This window comes from Sphaerodactylus townsendi, linkage group LG02 (genome assembly GCF_021028975.2).
Source record: "Sphaerodactylus townsendi isolate TG3544 linkage group LG02, MPM_Stown_v2.3, whole genome shotgun sequence".
Taxonomy (NCBI): domain Eukaryota; kingdom Metazoa; phylum Chordata; class Lepidosauria; order Squamata; family Sphaerodactylidae; genus Sphaerodactylus; species Sphaerodactylus townsendi.
Window position 1 is genome coordinate 8,231,264 of NC_059426.1, and position 25,086 is coordinate 8,256,349.

Below are 25,086 nucleotides of genomic sequence, written 5' to 3' on the forward strand. Positions count from 1 at the left end.
AACCATTAACAGTACTTTTACTATAATAATTATACTATGGGAGGCTTCTTAAAGATCATTTTACCCATGACATAGTATGCTTTCCAGCATTTTCAAAACAACTACTTTAATAGCTAAATGTCAATTTTGGTATGAAGAAGAAGAAGAAGAAGAAGAAGAAGAAGAAGAGGAGGAGGAGGAGGAAGAGGAGGAGGAGGAGGAGTTTGGATTTATATCCCCTCTTTCTCTCCTATAAGAGACTCAAAGGGGCTTACAATCTCCTTGCCCTTCCCACAACAAAACACCACCCTGTAAGGGTGGGTGCAAGGGCTGAGAGCTCAACTCTGCTTTAATTAGCCCCAGGTCACCCAGCTTTAGGTGTGACAAGTGCACACAGGCTAATCTAGATTCCCCAGATAAGCTTCCCACAATTCAAGCGGCAGAGCTGGGAATCAAACCCAGTTCCTCCAGATCAGAGTGCACCTGCTCTTAGCCACTGCTCTTAGCCACTACGCCACTGCTTAGCCACTTAGCGACTACGCCACTGCTACGCCACTGCACTAATGCGCTGGAAACTGCAAGGTTGCAGTAGCAACTTCTGGAATATGGAATGTGGAAAGAAGAGGTCCAGGGTATCCCAAGGAATTTAAGTCATGCGTCTTTGCAAATATGCATAAAGTATCCAAAATTGCTGTAGCATTTTGTGTTTATGACCCATTTTTTCATGTGCCTGTCCTGTTAAACAGCACGGAACTAAGTCTGTCTTGAGTGATACATTTTTCTCGGAATAAATATTAACTGCAGTTAGAATTATATTAATTCCTGACTGGTTATTATCTAGAATTTTAATGTTGGTCACAATTCTAAATGTCACGTCTACACATTGTATAGCGTATCATTTTAATTGTATATTATTTGTTGGTTGTTGGTTCAGCCTGACTTCTGTCAGGAAAGGGCCTTTGTGTACAAGTCAAATAACCAAACAACCAGCTAGGAAATGTCAGAGAAAAACATTTACTTCCCTTCGCCAAAAACAGAAAAGGACACGTTTTCTTCATGCAATGGCGTGCGTTTTTCAAATCCAATTCTTCTTTTTTCATGGAAAAATCCAAATGGGAAATACCATATTAGAATTAGAATGAATGGGTTCTAGAAGTATTTCTTCCTTTGGAAATGGTAAAGGTTTCTTTTTTAAAAAAATCATTTTGAACTCTTGATGAATAGTTGTGATTTTACAGTGAGATCTTGCAAAGCGAAGCTGAAAGATGTCAAATGCACCAGCTGTACATCTAATTTAGACTCTTATCACCACAAAGGATTAAGCTACTCAGATGTCCCATCTCCTAAAAGACTGAAGGAGATATCTAATCAAGGCATCCTTTAATGGAAGAGTAAAACGTTTATTTGTCCGATTTCCTTCAGAACGAATTAAAGTTCTTCCTTTTACTTGCTGGACGTTTGATCTGGAGGACCCACAGAGATGTCTTTTAGGTTTTGTTGCGATAAAATCAGTGGCCTTTATAAATAGCACACATTAGAATAAATGGTGATGCTAATATATATATATATATATATATATATATATATATATATATATATATACTCTTTTCTTCTATATATATATATATATATATATATATATATATATATATATATATATATATATATATATCATATATATATATATATGTATTTTTTAGCGATAAAGGTTCAAGAGCCTCCGTACCTTCAAATTAAAGGCCTGTTTCCATAATCTGGACTCTCTGTAGAATATTCATGGTGTAAATTGATTCTGTAGTCACAAATAATTTGGAAAGGCAGATTTGAAGAAGAAGAGTTGGATTTATATCCCCCCTTTCTTTCCTATAGGAGACTCAAATGGTCTTTACAAGGCTCTTTCTCCCTTCCCCTCACAGCAAGCACCCCTGTGAAGTGGGTGGGGCTGAGGAGGAGCTCAGAAGGAACTGTAGGTAGCCCAAGGTCACTTGGCTAGCGTGGTGTTGGAGTGCACAGGCTAATCTAAGATTCCCCAGATAAGCCTCCACAGCTTAAGCGGCAGAGCAGGGGAATCAAGCCCGGGTTCCTCCAGATCCAGAGTGCACCTGCTCTTAACCACTATGCCACTTCTGCTCCTTTGGACCACTTCCTCGTGAAATAGAACAAGTCATGCTTGCAGGAAGAAAAATAGGATCCTTCTCCCCAACTTATATATGAAGGGGATTTTTTGATTGCAAGATAAATCATGGAATCATAGAGTTGGAAGAGACCCCCAAGGGCCATCAAGTCCACCCCCTGCAATGATTGCCAGTTTCCAGGTGGCACTTCTATGAGCTGACCTTTAGATCAAGATCAGTTCCCTTGGAGAAAATGACTACTTTGGGAGGGGGGGGGGACTCTAGGGCATTCCACTGAGGTGCTCGCTTCCCAAATTCCCTCCCCTTTGCCTCCAAGCCCCAAATCCTCCAGATCTTTTCCTCCAGCCTGGAGTTGACAAGCTCCATCCATCAAGCCCAGGAATTCAGTGAGCCCGCTTTCAGAATCTGGAGGCAGATTGTCGACCTCTCAAAGGCATCACAACTCATAAAGCCATTGTGAAGTGCTGAGGGTGTTGAGTGTTATGTGTCCCTGTGCATAATTAGTGGTGTAGTGGTTAAGACCGGTGCAGTGTAAGCCGGAGAATCAGGTTTGAGTCCCCGCTCCTCCACACGAGGCTACCAGACTCCTAATCCTGGTAGGCCAGATTATTTTGCTAGAAATATAGAGGGAACTTCAGGGTTTTAGTGGGTGGCTCCATATTAGAAAAAATCACTTCCTCGCCAGGTTTTCTCATGGGAGTCTCTTCATATGCTTACCGCCATACGGAAATTTACTCATCATCTAAAGATCAGACTGTAAATACCAGGGAATACTAATCTCTCCTAGGTGCTGCACAAAGCTCCTATGTTCCTCTTCTATAACTTTGGGGACCCCACTCAAATCTAAGCCCTACTTTCTGTATGCTTAGAACAGCTTATTAATTATAAAGTGCAGATAGGTCATGACAAAACCAAGGTGCAACTCATTCCCCGTCTATCTATCTTCAAGGTAGTTTCCTTAACATCCTACAAAGCGAGAGTTATTGTCGGTAAGTGCTGTCCCAGCAGCTTATGGAATCCTGCTTTACTGTTTGAGGAGTATAATGATATTGGAACCGATCTGGGAGCTTTACTACCTCTAGAATTTATGTTTCTCTCAGACAAACTAGAAATGTCTAAGTTATTGAACAGCCCTCATGTCGAAATTTCTGAAGCAGTTGCTACATTTCTAATCCATGTTCTACATGATATGTACCAATGATCCTGTTTTTGTACTTGGAATGTAGCCAGGACTTCTGGACTTTATGCCTAGCCAAAAGGTTTTTTGGATCAGTTAGTTAGGCCAAGGTTTATTTCCCATCCCTACTCCTATGAAGCCTGCTGGTTGACCTTGAACCAATCACAGTTCTCCCTGAACTTTCTCATACCCACCTACCTCACAAGGTGTCTGTTGTGGGGACAAGAATGGGAAAGGAGTTTGTCAGCCACCTTGAGACTCCTTACAGCTGAGAAAAGCGGGATATAAGTCCCAACCTGTCTTCTTCTTCAAAGAGAATTGGAGCTAATAAGAACTGAAAAGGCCGAGAGATCGTCCAGAATTGGTGAAAGGTCTTCAAACCTCGTTGTGGTTGTGGCCAAACTGAAATTATCTGCTCCGTTCCCAAAGGGGTTTCTGAAGCAGTTGCTACATTTTTAATCCATGTTCTACATGATACATAACAATGATCCTGTTTTTGTACTTGGAATGTATGAGTACTTCTGGTTTTATACCTAATAAAGGTTTTGGATCAGATTGGAGACCAGGTTTTGACTTCCCAGCTCCACTACTCATAGAAGCCTGCTAGTTGGACCTTGAACCCGATCCCGCAGTTCTCCCTTCGGAACTTTCTCATACACCCACCTACCTCACAAGGTGTACATTTGTGGGGACAACATATTCTAAGTTCCCATCATCCCCTGCCAGCATGATGCCCTTTGGGATGATGGGAACCATAGTCCATAACATCTGGAGGGCCACGAGTTTGACACCTGTGACCTAACCCCTTTGGGAACAGGATGATGGGAACTGTAGTCCATAACATCTGGAGGGTCCTTGAGGTTTGGCACTATATGGGTTAAGAGCATTACGGCACCACTGATTAAGTGCGCATAGGAAGACATCAGCCACCCGGCACCCATTGAAGCACTACATGGAGTACCTGTACAGTAGTAGAATGACGCCGGAGTCTTGGTAGGCACATGGGGAGTGAAGGTCTGGAGATGCATATTACAATGGGTTGAAGCACTGAGTCCCAGAAGAAAGGAAAAGCAAGCTAGAGACACCTTACGGCCCTCACCCTGGTCACCATGCATCCAAGAGGTCCAGGGAGACAGAAGAACACAAGCTGACCTGGGGTTCAAGCAGCTGCCAAACCCCATGGCTGCAGCGTGGTCCAGGGTCAGGTGTACCAATTTCCACCCAGTACAAGGGCTCCCCTGGCTGATGAAAACCGTGGACGACGCCGAGCCCCGAGACTTCGTCCGACAAGTTTCTGCTACCGCTGGAGCTGTCCATCCCTCATGGCGCTGGATCTCCGGCACCGCGCATCATTCGTGGAGAGCTCCTCGCAGTTCAGCCGCAGGTCTGCAACGGGATGCTCTACATCATCATGGAAGCGGCCTCGACGGACCTGCTGCAACTGGTACAGCGAGAAGGGAAGCTGCCCTGCGCCCCAGAAGCGCGGGACATTCGCCGCCCGGTCGTCGGCCGTGGCGATAAACCTCCGCAGAATCGCACTCTGGTGCACCGTGTGGACCTCAAGTGCGGTAGAAGGCGTGTTGCTCACTTCCCGGCGGCCCGGCACGGTCAGAGCGAGCCCGATTTTGGCTTTGTAAGGATTGGCGTGGATACCGGAACTAAGGCACCATCGCCTTAAGGGTATGGCGTATGCATCCCCCGAGGTTCTTATGGGCATCCCCTACGATGCCAAAAAATACGACGTGTGGAGCCTGGGCATAATGCTCTACGTCATGATTACTGGATCCATGCCCTTTGACGACACCCATATCCACAGCATGCCCTGTCACCAGAAGAGAGGGCCCGTGTTTTCGAAGAGCCCAGCCAATTTAGCCGAGGCCCTGCAAAATGCTTTCGTGGGTGTGCTGTCAGTTCAGTCCCTAGATCCGGCTAGCGTGAGACGCACGTCGCATGGCGGCCATTGGCTGAAGGGGGACCTCTAAATGGGACAGCCGGCCCTACTCCCGGGGTCAACCAAGACTCCTATCACAGGAAGTCTCTTCAAGGAGGAACATGTTACCAGAAATGTAGAGTTGCTGGAAAAGGGGTTTTTAAGATGTCGAACATGGGAAGTAAGTAAGCAAATCGCTTTAGGGGGAAAAGATGACTTTTGACACAAGTTCCTCTCGGGAATTAAAGGGGACTTGCTTCTGAGCAAATGTATTGAAGTTTGGAGTTCCAATGGGGATCTTTTCGAACCCCACCACTGTGTCTTCAATATTAGGCTTTGATTCTGTTTCTGCTTTTTTCAATTGTTTTGGGCCCGAGGCGTTTTCTTTTAAAGAAAGCGGAGGGATCATCCAAGGTTGGTTTGTGTAGGACCAACAAAAGAACGCTGTTCAGTGGTTACTTCAACTTTTTGTTTGTTATGGCCTTTGCCCAGCCTTTTTTAAAAAAGGGAAAAAAACACATATGCAACTATAACTGTACACATTATAAAAAGGAATACACATGCAATGTCACCCCAACATTCAGCATGGAAAAATACCAAATGCCATGTTATGTAACATCATATATCATCATATATCGGCTATGTATTTACAGAGCTATTAACATGACCCATATTCCACAAAGAATTCCTTTTCTTGGAGGCTGTAAAGCAGAATTTTACTGGAGCTATATATATATATATATAGACAACTAGACAACTAGACATAAGAACAGTTTTTTCCCGAATGCCATCACTCTGTTAAACAAATAATTCCCTCAATTAATGTCAAACTATTTATTATATATTTATTATATAATTACTGCACTCACCTAAAATAATTTCTAATACCCATCCTCCTCCCAATTAAGGACTGTGTATGGCTATAGCCTGTGCCGACATTTCATTTTATTTTATGATATTACATGTTAAGTTTTTATTACTATTGATTGTTTCCTGATTGCTTACTAGACCTATATGACAATCATTAAGTGCTGTACCTTATGATTCTTGACAAATGTATTTTCTTTTATGTACACTGAGAGCATATGCACCGGAGACAAATTCCTTGTGTGTCCAATCACACTTGGCCAATAAAGATTCTATTCTATTCTATTCTATATATATTACTGGAGCTATATAGATATATATTTACTGGATATATTTTACTAATATATATATTACTGGAGCTATATATATATAATATATTATATTATATATTACATATTATATTGTATATTATAATATATATATATTATATTGTATATTATATATTAATATATATTATATATAGCTCCAGTAATATATATAGCTCCAGTAATATATATACATATATATATAGCTCCAGTAATGTATATAGCTCCAGGATATATATTACTGGAGCTATATATATTACTGGAGCTATTACTGGAGCTATAAAAGTTTCAGTGGCATCAGAGTGATTTAAATGGCCAAAGTGATTGTATCCAGGGATTGAAGGCAATCCTTCTAATTTCAGAATATAGCTCATAATCCAGGAGAATGTGGAACAGAGACTCCACCGCTTCCGCGGTGCATGCACTTTCGTGCATCTTGTTTGGTTGACGCTGAAATCTACCAGAGAGGACAGCAGAATTGGGTTTTGGAAAAAGCCCATCAGAAACGAGGCAAAGTAATATTAGATAAATAGGGAGACGGCCCCTTCCAGCCCAAAACGTTAAATCCCCATACATGTTAGGAAGCAGTGCTAACTCAATCTGCGGCCCCTTCCGCACAGGCAAAATAATGCATTTTCAAACCACTGTCACAACTGTTTGCAAGTGGATTTTGCCATTCCGCACAGCCTACATCTAGGCTAGGCAGAGCTATGAATTGATATGATGTAATATCCATTGACAGATTACCTATAGAACACCTCATGTACAAGTAAATGGCAAATTGGCACTGATGAAGGCACCGAAGAGCGCAATTTCGTGCGATGCGTTCCTGCCAGCAATGAATTGAAGACTGCAATATTTATGACTGAACTTTGTTATCAATTGCAAGAACTTGGATTTATATGAATTTGGATTTATATGAATGTGGATACACCTTTGAAAGGACTATTGAATGAAAAAAGAGAAAAGGTTTAGTTTAGATTATTGAATGAAAAAAGAGAAAAATAATTCATGTGATGATACAACAGTGAATTATATTATTGTATGTTATGAGCATTGTTCCTTATTATACAAATAAGAAATACCACACTTAAATTGGCTGCCAGTAAACAAATACATGCAACCAAAGACTCTCCCCAAAAGTCTGGATATGGAGTTGCACGTGCCGAAGCTGGGAAACGTTCACATCAAATGAGGGCGGCGTGTGTCAAGGGGACTGTGTGTATTGTAATATTCCCTTGCACAGAGTTCATTTACTTCATTTACCCTCGGCTATTCTCCTCAATAGGGGCCCAGAGCAGCTGACATCATTTTCCTCTCAGCTGAATCTTTAGCAGGGGTCTTCAAACTATGGCCCTCCAGATGTTCATGGGCTACAGTTCCCATCAGCCCCTGCCAGCATGGCCAAGTGGTAGGGCTCATGGGGATTGTAGTCTATGAACATCTGGAGGGCCATAGTTTGAAGACCCCTGCAACAACAACGCAGTGAGGTAGGCTAGGCAGAGAACATGCGTGTCGAGGCCTGAGAAAGATCAGTTGGCATCTCAGCTTTCCCTTGATTCCTGCTGTAAGACTTCTGAGTGGGCTGGGGGCAGCTGGTAGCCTGGGAGGCCTTGCCTGGTTTTAATTCTCAGCCTTAGGCACTCAATAACTTTCTCGGCCTCTGGACCAGCCAGAAGCCAGTGGCGAAGCACCAAGGGGGCGAAGTGGGCAAATGGGGGTGCGCCGGAGACGCAGCGCCCAGCTATGGGGGCGGGGTGTGTAGGGGCCATTCCAGGGGTGGGGCGGGGCCATTCTGGGGGCGTGGCAGGGACGCAGGGTGCCAAAAGCTGCTTTATCTTTGGTCTGACTCTGCACCCCTTGAGAATGCTGAAATAACTGACAACCCAAGGTTACGCAGTGGGGCTGAGTGGGGATTCAAACTTGGATCTTCTGTGTCCTGACATTTGAACCGTCATACCGTGCCGGCTGTTAACAGTGCCAAAATCATAACAAGAAGAGAAGAAGAATTTGGATTTATAGGTGGCTCACAAGCTCCTTTCCCGGTCTCTCCCCACAACAGACACCTTGTGAGGTAGGTGGGGCTGAGAGAGTTCTGAGAAAACTGTGACTAGCCCAAGGTCATGTGGCAGAAGAGGAGTTTGGATTTACATCCCAGTTTTCTCTCCTGTAAGGAGTCTCCAAGTGGCTTACAAACTTGGAGCAGCAGTGGCATAGGAGGTAAAGAGCTCGTGTATCTAATCTGGAGGAACCGGGTTGGATTCCCAGCTCTGCCGCCTGAGCTGTGGAGGCTTATCTGGGGAATTCAAACTCTTCTTCTTCTTCTTTCCTTTCTTGTCCCCCATGAGATATCTTGTGAGGTAGGTGGGGTGGATAGAGTAGGGAGAGAACTGTGACTGACCCAAGGTCACCCCAGCAGGCTTCATGGGCAGGAGCGGGGAAACAAATCCAGTTCTCCAGATTATCGTCCGCCACTCTTAACCACTTTGCCACAGTTGACCAGAGCTTGAGAGAAGACGAGAGAATCTTTCAACAGCAGAGAACGTGGCCTCAGACATCTGAAATATTCCTGCGGATTCTAAAGGGCGGAAAGGTTGCGTAGGAAGACAACCTTACTGGATTCGACACGGTGCCAACTGATTTTGTGTGAATCTGAGCAGCTGCCTTGTTCATTTATACAATCAGGTGTTCCCTGTTGGGTCAGAGCCAGTCTGGTGTAGTGATAAAGAAGACCCCGGTTCAAATCCTGACTCTGCCGTGGACGGTTGCTGGGTGACCTCGGGCCAATCACCTGCACTCAGCCTAACCTACCTCACAAAGGCGTGGTGAGGATAAAATGGGGGAAAGGCCAACATTGTCAGTCGGTTTGGGTCCTCGTTGAGGAAAAGGGAAGAAAAGAAGGCTGTAAAAATGAAGCAAATAGAAAAAGAAGAAGAAGAGTTTGGATTTATATCCCCCCTTTCTCTCCTGTAGGAGACTCAAAGGGGTTTGCCCTCCCCCCCTCACAACAAACACCCTGTGATGTAGGTGGGACTGAGAGAGCTCCGAGAAGCTGTGACTAGCCCAAGGTCACCCAGCTGGCGTGTGTGGGAGTGCACAGGCTAATCTGAATTCCCCAGATAAGCCTCCACAGATCAGGCGGCAGAGCTGGGAATCAAACCCAGTTCCTCCAGATTAGATACACGAGCTCTTAACCTCCTACGCCACAGAGGAGTGCCTCCAGTTTGAGCAAGGGTGGTGTAGTGGTTAAGAGCAGGTGGGCTCTGATCTGGAGCACCGGGTTCGATCCCCCACTCCTTCACGTGAGCGACAGACTCTTATCTGGGGAACTGGATTTGTTTCCCTGCTCCTTCACACGAAGCCTGCCGGGTGACTTTGGACCAGTCGCAGTCCTCTCAGAACTCTCTCAGCCCCTCCTACCTCACAAGGTGTCTGTTGTGGAGAGGGGAAGGGAACGAGTTGTTACTTCCACAAGTAAATAGATCTACTCTTCTTCGTCCATGCTGAGAACCAGTATGGTGTAGTGGTTAAGAGCGGCAGACTTTAATGTAAAGAACCAGGTTTGATTCCCCACTCCTCCAGCTGAGCGGAAGATCCTTATCCGGCAAACTGGATTTTGTTTCCCCACTCCAATGCATGACGCCTGCTGGGTGACGGTGGCCAGTCACAGTTCTCTCAGAACTCTCTCAACACCACCTACCTTACAAGGAGTCTGTTTGGGGCTGAGGAAGGAAAGGAGTTTCTAAGACATTTTGAGACTCCTTACAGCTGAGAAAAGTGGGATATGAATCCAAACTACTACTACTACTACTACTACTACTACTACTACTGCAGTGGCGTAGGAGGTTAAGAGCTCCTGTAGCTAATCTGGAGGAACTGGGTTTGATTCCCAGCTCTGCCGCCTGATCTGTGGAGGCTTATCTGGGGAATTCAGATTAGCCTGTGCACTCCCACACACGCCAGCTGGGTGACCTTGGGCTAGTCACAGCTTCTCGGAGCTCTCTCAGCCCCACCCACCTCACAGGGTGTTTGTTGTGAGGGGGGAAGGGCAAGCAGATTGTCAGCCCCTTTGAGTCTCCTACAGGAGAGAAAGGGGGGATATAAATCCAAACTCTTCTTCTTCTTGCTCTCTTCTTCTTCTTCTACTACTACTACTACACCTACTACTACTACTACTGCAGTGGCATTAGGAGGTTAAAATGACGTGTATCTAATCTGGAGGAACCCGGGTTTGATTCCCAGCTCTGCCGCCCTGAGCTGTGGAAGTGCTTATCTGGGGAATTCAAGGATGAGCCTGTGCACCCCCACACACGCCTAGCTGGGTGACCTTGGAGCTAATCACACAGAAGCTTCTCGGAGCTCTCTCTAGCCCCACCTACCTCACAGGGTGTTGTTTGTTGTGAGGGGAAAGAACCGGGCAAGGAGATTATAAAGCCCTTTTAGGGAGATCTCCCCTGCGGGAGAGAAAGGGGGGATATAAATCCAAACTCCTCCTCCTCCTCCTCCTCCTCCTCCTCCTCCTCCTTCTTCTTCTACTACTACTACTACTACTATTCAATGGAGAAAATAGAACAGGTTTACCCTAGAATTTCAGGTCGAAATGTTCACAAAAGAAATGTGTTTATTTAAAATGCACTATATCCACGCAGGCCTGCTTTATAGCCATGTAGCTTCTGTTCAAGCCAAGATTCTTCAGTGAACAGTTGGCAGGCAACGAGGTCACTAATAACAGGCGTTGTGCCATTCCTGCAAAATGTTTCAGGCTACCGTCATCAGACAATTCACCCCTAAGGATTCCCATTGGCTTTTAAGGTATTGTTCTCTTAATGGTGACTTGGAGGAGGAGTAATCCCTTATGACATTCAAATACTGTGTATGAAAGAACAACAAATGTCCTTCCAGAAGAGGACGCGGTATAACCTGAATGTCCAGGGATACCAGGTGGTGAAAAGCCAGAGTTCTGTCGGCTGCAGTCCGATGCACACTGATGCGGAAGTAAGTTTTCACTGCAGACAAGGTTTAATTTGTGACCGAACGTATCCAGGATCAGACAGCATGACCGTTTTTTTAAAAATTAAATTGGACTAGTGAACTCACGGGCACAACTGTGGCCATACAACTCAAAATGTAATCCCTTTTCTGTTCCTTTTTTTTTAAAAAAAAAAGATACTTACAGAGATTCTTAAATTCAGCCTGTTTCATAAATCCCCTTTCACTAAAGGTTACCATGTCCCCAGATTTTGTTAGGATGTCCCACAAGTTAACAGGAGAGGAAAAAACACAAAAAAAGATGAAAACATTATTGAACACTGGAAATCCAATAGTCAAATGGTAGGATATTTTGGTGGTAGAAAGTATGTGTCATATCTATATCTGCTTTCCCCTCCCCCCCAAAAAATCTGTCCATCACATCGTATAATCTCTCGTCATCAGTAGGACTGCGAGTGAAGGAAAATGTCATCCAGCTGATTTACGACAACCCTGTAGGGTTTTCAAGGCAAGTAAGAAGCAGAGGTAGTTTGCCATTGCCTTCTTCTACGGAGCAGCCCTGATCTTCATTGTGGTCTCCCATCCAGAGGCTATCCAGGGTCGACCCTGCTTAGCTTCTGAGATCAGGCAAAAGATTACAGGATCAGGGAAACATCCTGGGAGATTTATCAGCCCAAGCAGCGCCTTTCCATTCTGTTTTATTTTATTACACCCTTCAATCCTTTGGCTCCTGTGGACAGGAAGGGGAGTTCACACTTGCTAACCGAAGCGAAGCTGATGTCCATGCATCTTGAATAGCCAGTTTAATTGCTGTGTGCACACTGGTATTTTGAGTTCTTGGACTGTGAGTTCTTTGAACTCAGTCTAGTCTTGGGCAGGCAGAATGTTAGACCTGGTCCAGGGAATATTTGGATTCAAACCCATGCTCAGCCACACTAGAGTCGCCATCCTCCAGGTGGTTGATATGAACATTAATGTTTTAAGCCATATATTTAATCATATAAAGTATATTAGAGGTAATTTATAAAAGATCAGTAAGATGCTGTTAAACAAAGACCTGTAATTTCATTAGTAGAGAGGCTTTGCTTAGCAGAAGGGGGGGAGATTTCTGCACTTTTCAGTAAAGTCTGATGCACATGTTGTGGAATTTGGGTACGGCCTCTCACCAGAAAGATAAAGCATACAGAAAAACACAGATAAGGGCAAAGTACTATAGCAGCCGAGATCTCTGAACGGGCAGAGATGACATAGAGAATACACGACCAATTGTAGAAAGCAAAGTGGGCCTTGGAGAAGAGTGAAGATTCAAATGGCAATGTGTACGTATTCCAAATCTAGCCAATGGTGAGAAGACAAGGAGGGATGTTTGTAAGAGGGTATAAATTATGTTGCACAAGCAACAGCCCCTTTGAACCTCCTCCCTGTTGCTAACAGAGGAGAGTTCCCTCTTCTGCGCAGAATTGAAACAATAAATCTCTGAACACTGAAGAAGCTTTTGGGATGGTTATTTTTACAACCGGACAGAGCCTTAGCTCTGAGGACAGGGCCTTGCCCTGTGCCTATCATGGTGACTGGAGATCTTCTGGGATTATATCTGATCTCCAGGCAACAGAGATCACTTCCCCTAGGAAAAAAAATGGCAGTTTCATAGGGCGGACTGTCTGGCATTGTCCATTTCTGAAGTCTTTCTTCTCCCAAAATCTTGCCCTCAGGCTCCATATCCCCCAAATCTCCAGGTATTGCCCAGTCTAGACAAAGTGACTTGGGACATCTTTGCTTCTCAGCTTTCCATTCCATTCAGGATTGTTATGAAAACCAAACGGGATGGCTGGCCCCGTTTATTTCAATGTGAGCTTCGTGGCAGAAAGGAGAAGCGTTTGGATTTATACCTCCCTTTCTCTCCTGTAAGGAGACTCAAAGGGGCTTACAAACTTCCATACTGCTAAAGTAACAGGGCAGGGTGGCCACCTAAGAACGTAAGAACTAGCCAGCTGGATCAGACCAGAGTCCATCTAGTCCAGCATTCTGCTTCTCGCAATGGCCTCCACCAAGGTGTCCCTTTGGGAGGCCTGGGCACGCCTTGGGAGGTGGAAAGCAATGGCAGCTGCTGCTGCTGCTGCTCCTGAGCTTACCTGGTCTGCTAAGGCATTTGCAATCTGAAGATCAAGGAGGATCAAGATTGGTAGCCATAGATCGACACTTCTCCTCCATAAATCTGTCCAAGCCCCTTTTAAAGCTATCCAGGTTGAGTGGCCATATCACTGCACCTCGCTGTGGCAGTAGCATATTCCAAACACCAATCACACGTTGCGTGAAGAAGTGTTTCCTTTTATTAGTCCTAATTCTTCCCCCCAGCATTTTCAATGGATGCCCCCTGGTTCTAGTATTGTGAGAAAGAAAGAAAAATGTCTCTCTGTCAACATTTTCTACCCCATGCATAATTTTATAGACTTCAATCATATCCCCCCTCAGACGTCTCCTCTCCAAACTAAAGAGTCCCAAACGCTGCAGCCTCTCCTCATAAGGAAGGTGCTCCAGTCCCTCAATCATCCTCGTTGCCCTTCTCGGCACTTTTTCTATCTCTTCGATATCCTTTTTGAGATGTGGCGACCAGAACTGAACACAGGACTCCAAGTGCGGTCGCACCACGGCTTTATATAAGGGCATGACAATCCTTGCAGTTTTATTATCAACTCCTTTCCTAATTATCCCCAATTATCCCCACCTGTTCACTGTTAAAAGTTTGTCTCCGGAGCCCTTTGCAATTTTGTCGCCACAAATGTTTGGCTGGGGTCACCACAAACCAGCTAAGCCGCTAGCGCCAGCGTGCCACGCGCGTTCTGCTGAAATGTTTGTTTCTTTGTGAAAGTGTTCCTGTCCCCTGCTGGTCACCTCAAATAAATCAAAGCCGCTCGCAAACACAATTTATACAGCACAATGAAATCGCGTCAACAGAAAATGGTGCCTGGACGCGTAACAGCCAAACATCACAAAATTCCTCAAGCGTCAAGGAAAATGTAGTCAAGTCGATGAATTGTAGGGAATGCGCAACCAATGGCAAAATTAATAAGCTTGGTTGGTAAATGGCCTCATCAAGAATTCCAATTAAAAATGCATTTCTAACAGTGTTTTTAAACATAAGCCATGAAATAAAATGTACATAGCAGAAATGTTGAATACAACAATAATTGTGGTGGGGGACTGACATTTATATTTTGATAGGTTTCATAATTTTGTGAAGAAACAGCCGTAACAGTGTTGTACGTCAGATCATATCTCTAGCTGATCAATTTATCCCTCATAGAATACATATTTGTACAACTCTGCTGGTTCTCTCGATATAATAAGAATTGTGTAACTAAGTTAAGTTTTATTTTATCTGTTTTATTTTTTTATTTCAATTGTATACTTGTTTTTATATTATTATAATGTTGTGGAAAATTAAAAAAAATGTTGATGAATTTTATACAGATACATCTGGGTTGTTGTTTTTTTTGTCAGAGGTGGTACGGCTCTGGTTCGGGTAAGACCTAGCAACCAGTTTTACCTGTTCCTAACAATTTCATGACTACTTGGGCATTTCTGCCGAAGGTGAATCACAGAGCAAGAGCAAACAAGTGGTTTGCTGGATTAGGCATGTTCAACCTTATCTGGTCCAATTCCAACCTTGAAGGATATCTCAACAGGTACACCTGAGGACTTGTGAGCCTGAGCCTGAGGTAACCTAGGCCAAAATATAGACTTGGTACTACCTGCAGAGGTGGGATCCAGCAGGTTCTCACAGGTTCCCAAGAGGGGGTTACTAATTATTCGTGTATGCCGAGAGGGGGTTACTAGTTGGTGATTTTGCCACGTGATTTTTGCCTTAATTTCACCCCTCCTCTCAGCAGTAGCGCGCAGAACTTGAAGCAGTCTAGCAGGAGGTGCACCGGCGTGCGTGGCAGCCTGTGCCTGCGTGCATTGGTTTCCCGCCCAAGGACTGGCGCAGCGGCTACGTCCTTTCCACAGCCCCGCCCAGGAATGCCCTGCCCCGGAATGCCCGGCCATGCCCCCGTCGTGCCCCGCCCAGCCCCATTGGCGCTACGCCACAGTTTGAATCTCACCACCATGGGAACCTGTTACTAACATTTTTGGATCCCACCACTGACTACCTGTCTATAGTTGGTGACAGAAATTGCCAATCAGTTGTAACCTCCCTATATTTTGCGGTTGACCCTTTTATCCTGTGGAAGTCATGTTGTGGTGGTGCACAATCACAAAAATTCCAGAGTGTCTTGTGTATTAAATCATAAACTTGATAATAATATTAGACACTGTCATTATGCAAATGCAGATAGACGAAATCGATAAAAAGAATAAGGGATTGCTATTTTGGGTTTCCAAGAAGAATTCTCACATATTAAACACTGGGTATACATATTGCTATCATCTATTCACAATATATTCAAATGTTTTTTTCTATGTCTTCTTCCCTTTAGCCTCTTTTCCAATATTTAGTATATCATGGGGATATTTAAGAGTTGATGTACAATATTCTCAACAACTTCATTTTTCAAGGATAATATAAATAGTAAGCGTTCCTCTGCCAACTTTTTCAATTTTAAGTAATTTCCTCCTATTACAGTCTTGCTTTCACCCATGAAGTTTCCCCACAGTCCCCAGCAGAGTCTTTTTATGTGGCTGAAGGTGACACTTCCTTGTTTATCAGCATTAAAACTCAGAATGAAGTTGTTTAAACTCACCAAACCTGAACTCAAATGATATTAAAATGGTAGCCAGTTGGTAAGGATACATCATTTTGTGTTTTTGTTCCCCAACACATGTAATAGCCAAAAATCCAACAAGCAAAGATTCCCCCCCAGTTGCACTGCCATCCTAGAAAAAGCCACGTCAGTTGAATGTTTAGTTTAACATCTGGTTCTTAAATGTAGGTTGCCAACCTGCAGGGGAAGCCTGGAGTTCTCCTGGAATTACGACTGATCTCCAGGCTACAGAGCTCCTTTGGAGGGTGAACTCTGTGGCATTATACCCTGTCGAGATCCTTTCCCCCAAAATCTCCGGGAATTTCTCAACCCAGAGTTGGCAACCACGCTTTAAAGGCAGGAGAAGTTGCAAATTGACTAGATGGCAGAGAGAGATTCAGTCTGGATTTGGAAGGGCAGGGCAAAACAGGAGAAAATGTTGCTCTCATCTATGTTAGGCCTATTGTGGGCCAAGTGAAAATCTGCCCCCCCCCCCCCGAAAAAAAGTTTACACATGGACTGAACAAAACAAAACAAAAAAACCTAGCTTCCTTCAACTTAAACCATGGCGTTCTCACAGTTAATCTTTTCCGAGGACGCTCCTCTTAACAGGGAGTCTGGCCGTTTCCAGAACTGACAGTGAAATCATCGTTGGCAAACCAAGGGCTGTTTGCTTTGGTAGAAGGAAGGCCGCTGAACCTGCCCAGAGCGACTAAACAACCTTACCGTCTTCTGTGTGATAAACAGGGTTGCCATGGTGGTGAGAGCATTTTGAAGCCCTGTTCATAAATGCTCATGAGGGCACCCAGAGCCGTTTCCCAGTTGAGTTGGGTTGCACAATTAGGAGCAGACGTTGCTACACGGTCACTGTGCCCAACGAAAAGGGAGAGAAACGATCTTAGTAAAACAACACTGCAATTGCATACAAAGTGAGGTGCAACATGCTGAAAATCGACTTGCTTTAGAGCCAGGGACTCTTCTTAAAAATGTGGCGTGTTTGTAGAAAGTGGGTAAAGCCACACGGGGCTTTCGCCCAACAAGACTTCTGATAGGTCACTGGAGATTTGATCGGCTGTGTGCAGGTTTTTTTTAAAAAAAACATTGCTTTGGCAACAGCTGCCGCCACAACACCGGGATTTTCACTGCATGACTGAAGGGAAACTGCAGCGGCCATTTTGTGCCTGGCTTCACCTACTGTGGCAGCCATTTTATGGTAGCCATTTTGTGGCTGCTCCTGCTATACCAGTGGTGGCGAACCTTTGGCACTCCAGATGTTATGGACTACAATTCCCAATTGGCCATGCTGGCAGGGGCTGATGGGCATTGTAGTCCATAACATCTGAAGTGCCAAAGGTTCGCCACCACGGTGCTATACAGTGTCTGAATTCCAATGGCGCTCACATGCTCAAAAAAGTCGGGGACCCCCGTTAATGAAACCGTTCCGATGGAAACTTGCAGCTGGCATATGACCCCAAGTTCTCATGGCGACCACAAGACATTCATTCATTCATTCATTCATTCATTCATTCATTCATTCATTCATTTATTTATTTATTTATTTATTTATTATTTAGACTTTTATACCGCCCCATCCCCGAGGGTCTAGTGTAGTTCAGCTAGGTTTTGTTAAATTTGTTATTCCCCCATTAGAGAGTGAAACGGAGAGTACATGGGCACCAACATTTTTAGTCTTAACTATTTTGTTCGATTTGGATCCTGGATTTTTTTAAAGTTGATTTTTATTGTATTATAGATTGACTAGCCATATTATATACCGATTGTGTGTGTTATATACTGACTGTGTGTAGTATATATTGACTGTGTGTAAGCCACCCTGAGCCTGGGTTAGGGCAGGATGTAAATTCAAATAGTGAAATTTGACCCTCAAGTCACAGGACGGTTCATTGCCCACGGTCCCTTGATTAAATGCAGATCTCAGAGCGAACACGGCGTTTCCCTCCGTCCTAATTTCCAGAACATTTCCATCCCTGTGCGGGTTGCCTCTTGTTGCTATGACAATCGGTCCAATCCCTCGCACACAGTCGTAAAAAAGAACGCTGATGCAAACTGTTTCTGCTATTTAAAAAGCCGGCTGGAGGGGACGGTCGCTAAACATTCAGACTCAGCTGTAAAATGGTAGCAGGTCTATCAATGTCGAAAAAAGTTGTGCTGTCATCCCTGGGACGGGACGGGCAGAGGCAAACATAACATAACAGCCACTTTCTGTTATTCCTCCACTGGGCACAAACAAAAGAGAAAAGCAAACCCAACAAAACTAGAATTAAGCACCTCAGGGTCAGGAAATTATAGTAAGGAGCCACTAAATATAAAACTACTAAATGTCAAAAACCCATACGTATTTATTACACATTAAAATCATCCACACTTGTAAAAGGCCCATATAATAGCCTATCTCAGGGATGGCGAACCTATGGCACGGGTGCCAGAGGTGGCACTCCTAGCCCTCTCTGTGGGCACGAGCAAACAGAGTTGCCCTCCCCTCCCCCACACATCTAGGCTGGCCTGGGCCACTGGGCTTGATTATTAACATTAAACCTTAGACCTAGTTTTGGGGAAGCAGTGTAGGTTACCTGTTAACCGCTGTTAAACCCCACTGATTTTCATGCGAAGAACTAAAGCGCGATCCTTTACCTGGGAGTAAGCTCGGTTGCTGGCAATGGGGCTTGCTTCTGAATAAACCCTCTTAGGGTCCTGATTCACCCATTCGAAGAGTTGCACGGTTGCTTCAAAGCAAAGCCATCGACTACCACCAAGCTTACTCCTGAGTAACGCACACCTCGGAGCCAACCGTTTTTTCTAGACTAAGACCTCAGTATTCAGGTTCAATTGCCGTGTTGGCACTTGGCGATAAATAAGTGGGTTTTGGGTTGCAATCTGGGCACTCGGTCTTGAAAAGGTTCGCCATCACTGGCCTATCTCATACATACAGTATCACAATGAAATACACAGAAAGATCTAATGGGACACCTTTTTGACCTCTCTTGACTGATTTAGGAACTTAATTCTCCTCAAGTGGGCCCTGAGCAGAGTGAGAGGTCTACATTTTTAAGGTGGGGGAAAAAAAATCACAAAATGACACCCCATATCTTCTACAAATTTTTTCTTTATATATATATTTTCTTAAAATAGATGTGTATAATCAACGTATGTAATATACGTACAGAGAGCTGTGGCTATGCTGAACTCTGCGGCTTCATGTTGATGTGTTTGGGGCTGTGTAGGGATGGGTGGAGGAAGGGGAAAGGGAGGGTGGGGTATGAGTCTGGAATTGTGTGCATCGAGGAATGCTGCTGTAAATTTCGTTGTGCGTGCACAATGACAATAAAATGCTTATGCTTATGCTTACATGATCAACAACTCTCTTAAACGCTGGAATAAATGGTGCTTTTTTCCTTTCTTTTCCTTTGTGGTTAGGACAGCTCACAGAGATATGGAATATGCTGCCACAGGAATATGCTGCCACAGGAGGTGGTGATGGCCACTAACCTGGATAGCTTTAAAGGGGGCTTGGACAGATTTATGGAGGAGAAGTCCATTTATGGCTACCAATCTGGATCCTCTTTGATCTGAGATTGCAAATGCCTTAACAGACCAGGTGATCGGGAGCAACAGCCACAGAAGGCCCTTGCCTTCCCATCCTGCATGTGAGCTCCCAAACAGACCAGGTGATCGGGAGCAACAGCCGCAGAAGGCCCTTGCTTTCACATCCTGCAGGTGAGATCCCAAACAGACCAGGTGATCGGGAGCAACAGCCGCAGAAGGCCCTTGCTTTCACATCCTGCAGGTGAGATCCCAAACAGACCAGGTGATCGGGAGCAACAGCCGCAGAAGGCCCTTGCTTTCACATCCTGCAGGTGAGATCCCAAACAGACCAGGTGATCGGGAGCAACAGCCGCAGAAGGCCATTGCTTGCACATCCTGCAGGCGAGCTCCCAAAGGCACCTGGTGGGTCACTGCGAGTGGCAGAGAGCTGGACTAGATGGACTCTGGTCTGATCCAGCTGGCTTGTTCTTATGTTCTTATGATACATAATAGTGCAAAATCAAGCATATTGCTAATGCTTTCTCTGGCCTTACGAAAGCTTGCTTCGAACTCTCCCCCCTCCTCACCCACAATATTGTGGAAAAACCAGTTCCCACCCTCATGGGACAAGCTTTTCCACATGTACAACTTACCAAGGATTTTTCCAGTAGCCAAACCTTTTGTCTTCAAAATGTTTTCTGTGCGATCATTCAGCTCACCTCCCTTCTCCCCGCTATTTTCCCCATCTTTTCAGCTGCATTTATTCCACACGCTACTGCTGAAAACATATTATTCCTAACGGCGATGGGATGTCATCCATGACGCAGAATAGCATGCCTCCCTTTCAGCTCCTCCCTCTTGTCCTCCATCGAATTAGCAATGCAAGGTCGATGGTATCAGCTTTGTCAATTTCAATATAACGTTGAAGGCTTTCACAGCCAGCATTACTGGGGTGTTGTGGGGTTTCCGGGTTGCGTGGCCATGTTCCAGTAGCCTTTTCTCCTGACGTTTCGCCTGCATCTGTGAAGATGCCAGCCACAGTTGCAGGCGAAACATCAGGAGAAAATGCTGCTTTGTCAATTTCATCTCAAATTAGCAAATATAAAGTTGTGGCAAAGAAGCACTCTGCTCGCAGTTGGGAGTGGAATTGACAAGAGAAGGTGTTTTTGCAGGAGGGAATTGGACAAGAGACAGTTCCTTGTCAATTTCCTCCTGCAAAAGTAACTTCCCTGGTCAATTTCACTCTCTCCTAACTACAGACACCTATCTTCACCTCCATGTGACATTGGTCTTTCAGAGGTGAAATTGACAAAGCTGATACACTCGAACTGGTTTGTGCCCTTATGTTACATCACTAAGTTGTTAGTGGGGAAAAAAAGTAAATCCTTTTGAAAATGGATGATGATGGGGAGAAGAAAATGGCAGAAGGGGAGGTGGGGCGACTATATGGGGGCAGGGATAAGGGCCAGGTCTTCTATCCTTCTGCGTGTTCTTTTTTTACACCTTCCAGTCTGAATAAGATCTGAGCAGTGCCATCTGCAGCATCCAGTGAGACACTACACTTCCTACCCGTGCCTGAATTGGGTAAGGGCAGATCTACAGTTAACCTTTCTGGGCCTTACCTGGTTCCAGGGAACTCTGGGAAATGTAGTTCTGTGAAGGGAGCTGCCTACAAATCCTCAAGTGCTCTCACCTTTTGCCAGGATTGGTTGGGGCAAAGGTCAGGAATGCAGACATGTCAAAAACTGCCCTTCCACACACGCAAAATAATGCGTTTTCAAACCACTTTCACAACTGTTTGCAAGTGGATTTTGCCACTCCGCACAGCTTCAAAGAGCCCTGAAAGCAGTTTGAAAGTGCATTATTCTGCATGTGCGGAATGAGCCTAATATTATTATTCTGTTTCTCTTTCCTGAATCTGAGGGGGCCATGTTTTAATATGACTTATTTGTTGCTTATTGCACAGGTAGTTTTTTTTCTTGTCTCAAGTAATGTATAAATATTGTACCCCGGAGCATCCAACCTCCACGGCCACCACTTTTTCCAGGTGAAGTGAACTAATCTCTGTAGTCCGGAGAAGAGCTGTAACTCTGGGGAATCCCCAGATGTCCCCTGCAGGTGGCATCCCGACCTCCCTACGCTACACTTCCCACATTACAGGCATCAGGGATCCCGTGGAAACTCATTTCTGTAGGTATCCAAGTCCTTGGAATGGATGCAAGATAGATACACAAAAGCTACACGTTTCTACTCATGACCACCCCACCACCCCTCTGGCTCAGAGAACCTCGTGCTGTGTAGAGCGTGATCCCAAACAGATTGCAGGATTCCACCCAGGTTTATCCCATGGGGTTTAAGTCCCAGACAAGTGTTTTTGGCTTGTGCTAGTAGTTGCTTCCAGTGCAATTTGAGGAGAGGCTGTGGAGATGTTGTGATACTTTTCGTGTTTTTAGATATGGGTGCCTATTTTCAATTGAGATGTTTGTGAAGAAGAAGAAGAAGAAGAAGAAGAAGAAGAAGAAGAAGAAGAAGAAGAAGAAGAAGAAGAAGAAGAAGAAGAAGAAGAAGAAGAAGAAGAGAAGGAAGGAAAGGGAAGGAAGGAAAGAGGAAGAAAGGAGGGAGGGAGGAGGGAGGAGGGAGGGAGGAGGGAGGGAGGAGGAGGAGGAGGAGGAGTTTGGATTTATATCCCCCCCGTTCTCTCCTGCAGGAGACTCAAAGGGGCTTACAATCTCCTTTCCTACCATTTCCCCCCTCCTGCTCACAACAAACACCCTGTGAGAGGTGGAGGAGTGAGAGGCTGAGAGGAGTCTCGGTAGCTGTGAGCTAGCCCAAGGTCACCCAGCTGGCGTGTGTGGGAGTGTACAGGCTAATCTGAATTCCCCAGATAAGCCTCCACAGCTCAGGCGGCAGAGCTGGGAATCAAACCCGGTTCCTCCAGATTAGATACACGAGCTCTTAACCTCCTATGCCATTGCTTGTGGGCAGCTTTTTATTGTTCAGAGCAAAGCATGGTGCAATAAAAGGTACATTTCATATATTTTAACAGCTCTCCATTAGACTTCTCAACCTTGTTGGTTCCTAGCTTGGAGATTTCCCGGAATGGCAACTTTCTGCCCTTGTCGTCTGGGAGCTGAGTTTGCCGAAGTTATGTAGTCCGTGAAATGCCGGAGCAGTGTTATTTGTTTTATGTGTCCGGACTTGTCATCTTTGCCAGTCTCATATTCCCCCTTCCTTCGTTACCGCGTCTGGCGTCATCTTCTGCCAGGGCCTTCAGGGTCGCAGTCTGGAAACTGCTGGACGGAGTTTTCTGGACGGAGTTAAGAGATGTTTGTTTTGAGCTGCTGGGCGGGACTTGTGCTTGTTGCTGCTCTCTTCATTGTTGCTGTCTTATCTCTTCGTCGCCTGCCAGGGACAAGCTTGGACATGTTCAGCTAAACAGCAACCTCAGGGTCTTATTAGAAGCCCTCTCCCCACTTCTGATAGCGTGAGACCAGGAGAGAATCCTGCTCCCTGGAATATGTCTGAACTACAAAACGATTGGAAAAATTGATTCTGGTCTTGTATTTGTTTAGAGTAGAAAACCCTGTGATTTGTGATGCCATAGAGTAGAAATAGACGGTGGGTATAGTTTCCCCTGTATTTGTGGCCTGCTTGCTTATGGAATACCTCCTCCTTGGCTCCAGGGCGAGAGAGGCCATCTACTGCCCCACCTGAACTTATCTCCATTCACGTGTAAAAGTCCCCTGATGCACACGGGACAAAGGGAAACCTCAGCCAGAAGCGCCTTGCCCTGCCCTAATCTTCGTCAGCAGGCAGATAAAGAGGGACCTACCGTCATCGCCTTCTTGCTTCCTGAACCTCGGACGCACCCTGGGAGAAAACCTTTGTGTGTCCCTCTGTCCAGTGGACAATGTCATCGCCTCGCCCCGTTATAACTTGGCACGAGGAAACCTTGAGAAGAGGATGCCTATCCGGGACACTGATTGGATTTTCCTGCATGTTTGCAAATGAATGATTAGTTGTTTTAGATAGGCATGGTGGGCTTGTCTTTTGGATTCATCTGCCCCGAGATACAGCGGGAGAAAGTGTACTTAAGTGGATTGTAGCAGGCTGCTAGGCAAGCAGCGAAAGTGTTGGTCGCGGGAGGGACAGCTGACACTTAGGTCAGCATCTCAATAGAAAACCTCTTTATATATATATCCGAGCCTTGTCGGTCTTGCTTGAGTTCCTGTTTCTGCCGAGGCGGGATACTCTAGAGCAAAGGGAAAGCCATGCTTACCCTGAGCAAGCTGCAGTACATTGCTTCTATCTAGTTCTGTTGACTTTTACCACCAGCAGCAGGGCCCTGGAGACGGAGTACTCTTTGTTCTGCCCTGGGGTGTCGTTTCAACAGCTAACGACCCCCAAGACTGGATGTTGTTGTCGCGTGCTTGTCGAAAAGCATACTGAGTAACCTGCACCTGGACTACTGTTGTGCCCCTGGACCAGGGGTCTTCAAACTACGGCCCTCCAGATGTTCATGGACTACAATTCCCATCAGCCCCTGCCAGCATGGCCAAGTGGTAGGACTCATGGGAATTGTAGTCTATGAACATCTGGAGGGCCATAGTTTGAAGACCCCTACCCTGGACAGTTCAGTAAAGAGACTCTGTGTTCAGATGATGTCTTTATTATGAAACAGCTCCAGGAATAAGCATGTAGACTTCTATTGCCAGAACTCAAGCATTAGCAGCAAAGCACCCTCCATTATACCCAGCGGTGGGATCCAAAAAATTTAGTAACAGGTTCCCATGGTGGTGGGATTCAAACAGTGGCGTAGCGCCAATGGGGCTGGAGCGAGGCCACCACGGCGAGGCGTATTGCACAGCTCAAAACATTCAAGAGTGGGGCATTAATAATTTCTCTGTTACTGTAAAAAAACTCCTTGCACCGTGAAAGAACAGGAAGGTTCCTAATTTCCAGCTGGTAATGTCTTTCTGTCCATAATTTTAAACTCTCATTTATATAGCAATGATCCTATCGCCTACTGCTGCAACAGAAATAACTACCGCCTTCTCCTCCTAATTGACTGGCCTGTCAAATACTTCATGCACTTTTCAAATGCACTTGAATTTTGTTTCCTAGAAATCAAAAGAAGGGAGACTTTCCTTAAAACAAGGGAACTCCTACCATATTACATATATATATATATACAGCTTCTCTAAAACATACTTTTAAACAGTCTAACAGGGGAGAGAATGATCCCCGTTTTCTACCTTAACCAGCCACATAGGGAAACAACAGGGACTTTGATGATTTTTTGGACCCTAATGGAATTTCCTAGCGGAGAGAAAGCGGACCCAATTAAGTCACCCCCTCTCCAGCTACAATAATAAATAAGTAGTAACCCCTCTCTCGGAACTGGGTGCAGAAACCAGCT

The 25,086-nt window shown here is 45.1% G+C and overlaps 1 protein-coding gene across 1 annotated transcript; it reads left to right on the plus strand.

The window, feature by feature from the left end:
* Window positions 1–4,470: 4,470 nt before the first annotated feature.
* LOC125425891 (testis-specific serine/threonine-protein kinase 6-like) lies at window positions 4,471–5,273 on the plus strand. Its single transcript, XM_048483644.1, has 3 exons — window positions 4,471–4,491; window positions 4,583–4,936; window positions 4,971–5,273. The coding sequence occupies exons 1-3, from the start codon at window positions 4,471–4,473 to the stop codon at window positions 5,271–5,273; spliced, it is 678 nt and encodes a 225-aa protein (XP_048339601.1).
* The last annotated feature ends 19,813 nt before the right edge of the window (window positions 5,274–25,086 follow it).

Coding starts and splice junctions, on each gene's coding strand:
- LOC125425891 (XM_048483644.1), top strand. CDS start 4,471: ATGGCTGCAGCGTGGTCCAGG. Junction 4,492..4,582: donor TGGCTGCAGCGTGGTCCAGG/GTCAGGTGTACC, acceptor TCGTCCGACAAG/TTTCTGCTACCGCTGGAGCT. Junction 4,937..4,970: donor TTGGCTTTGTAAGGATTGGC/GTGGATACCGGA, acceptor CATCGCCTTAAG/GGTATGGCGTATGCATCCCC.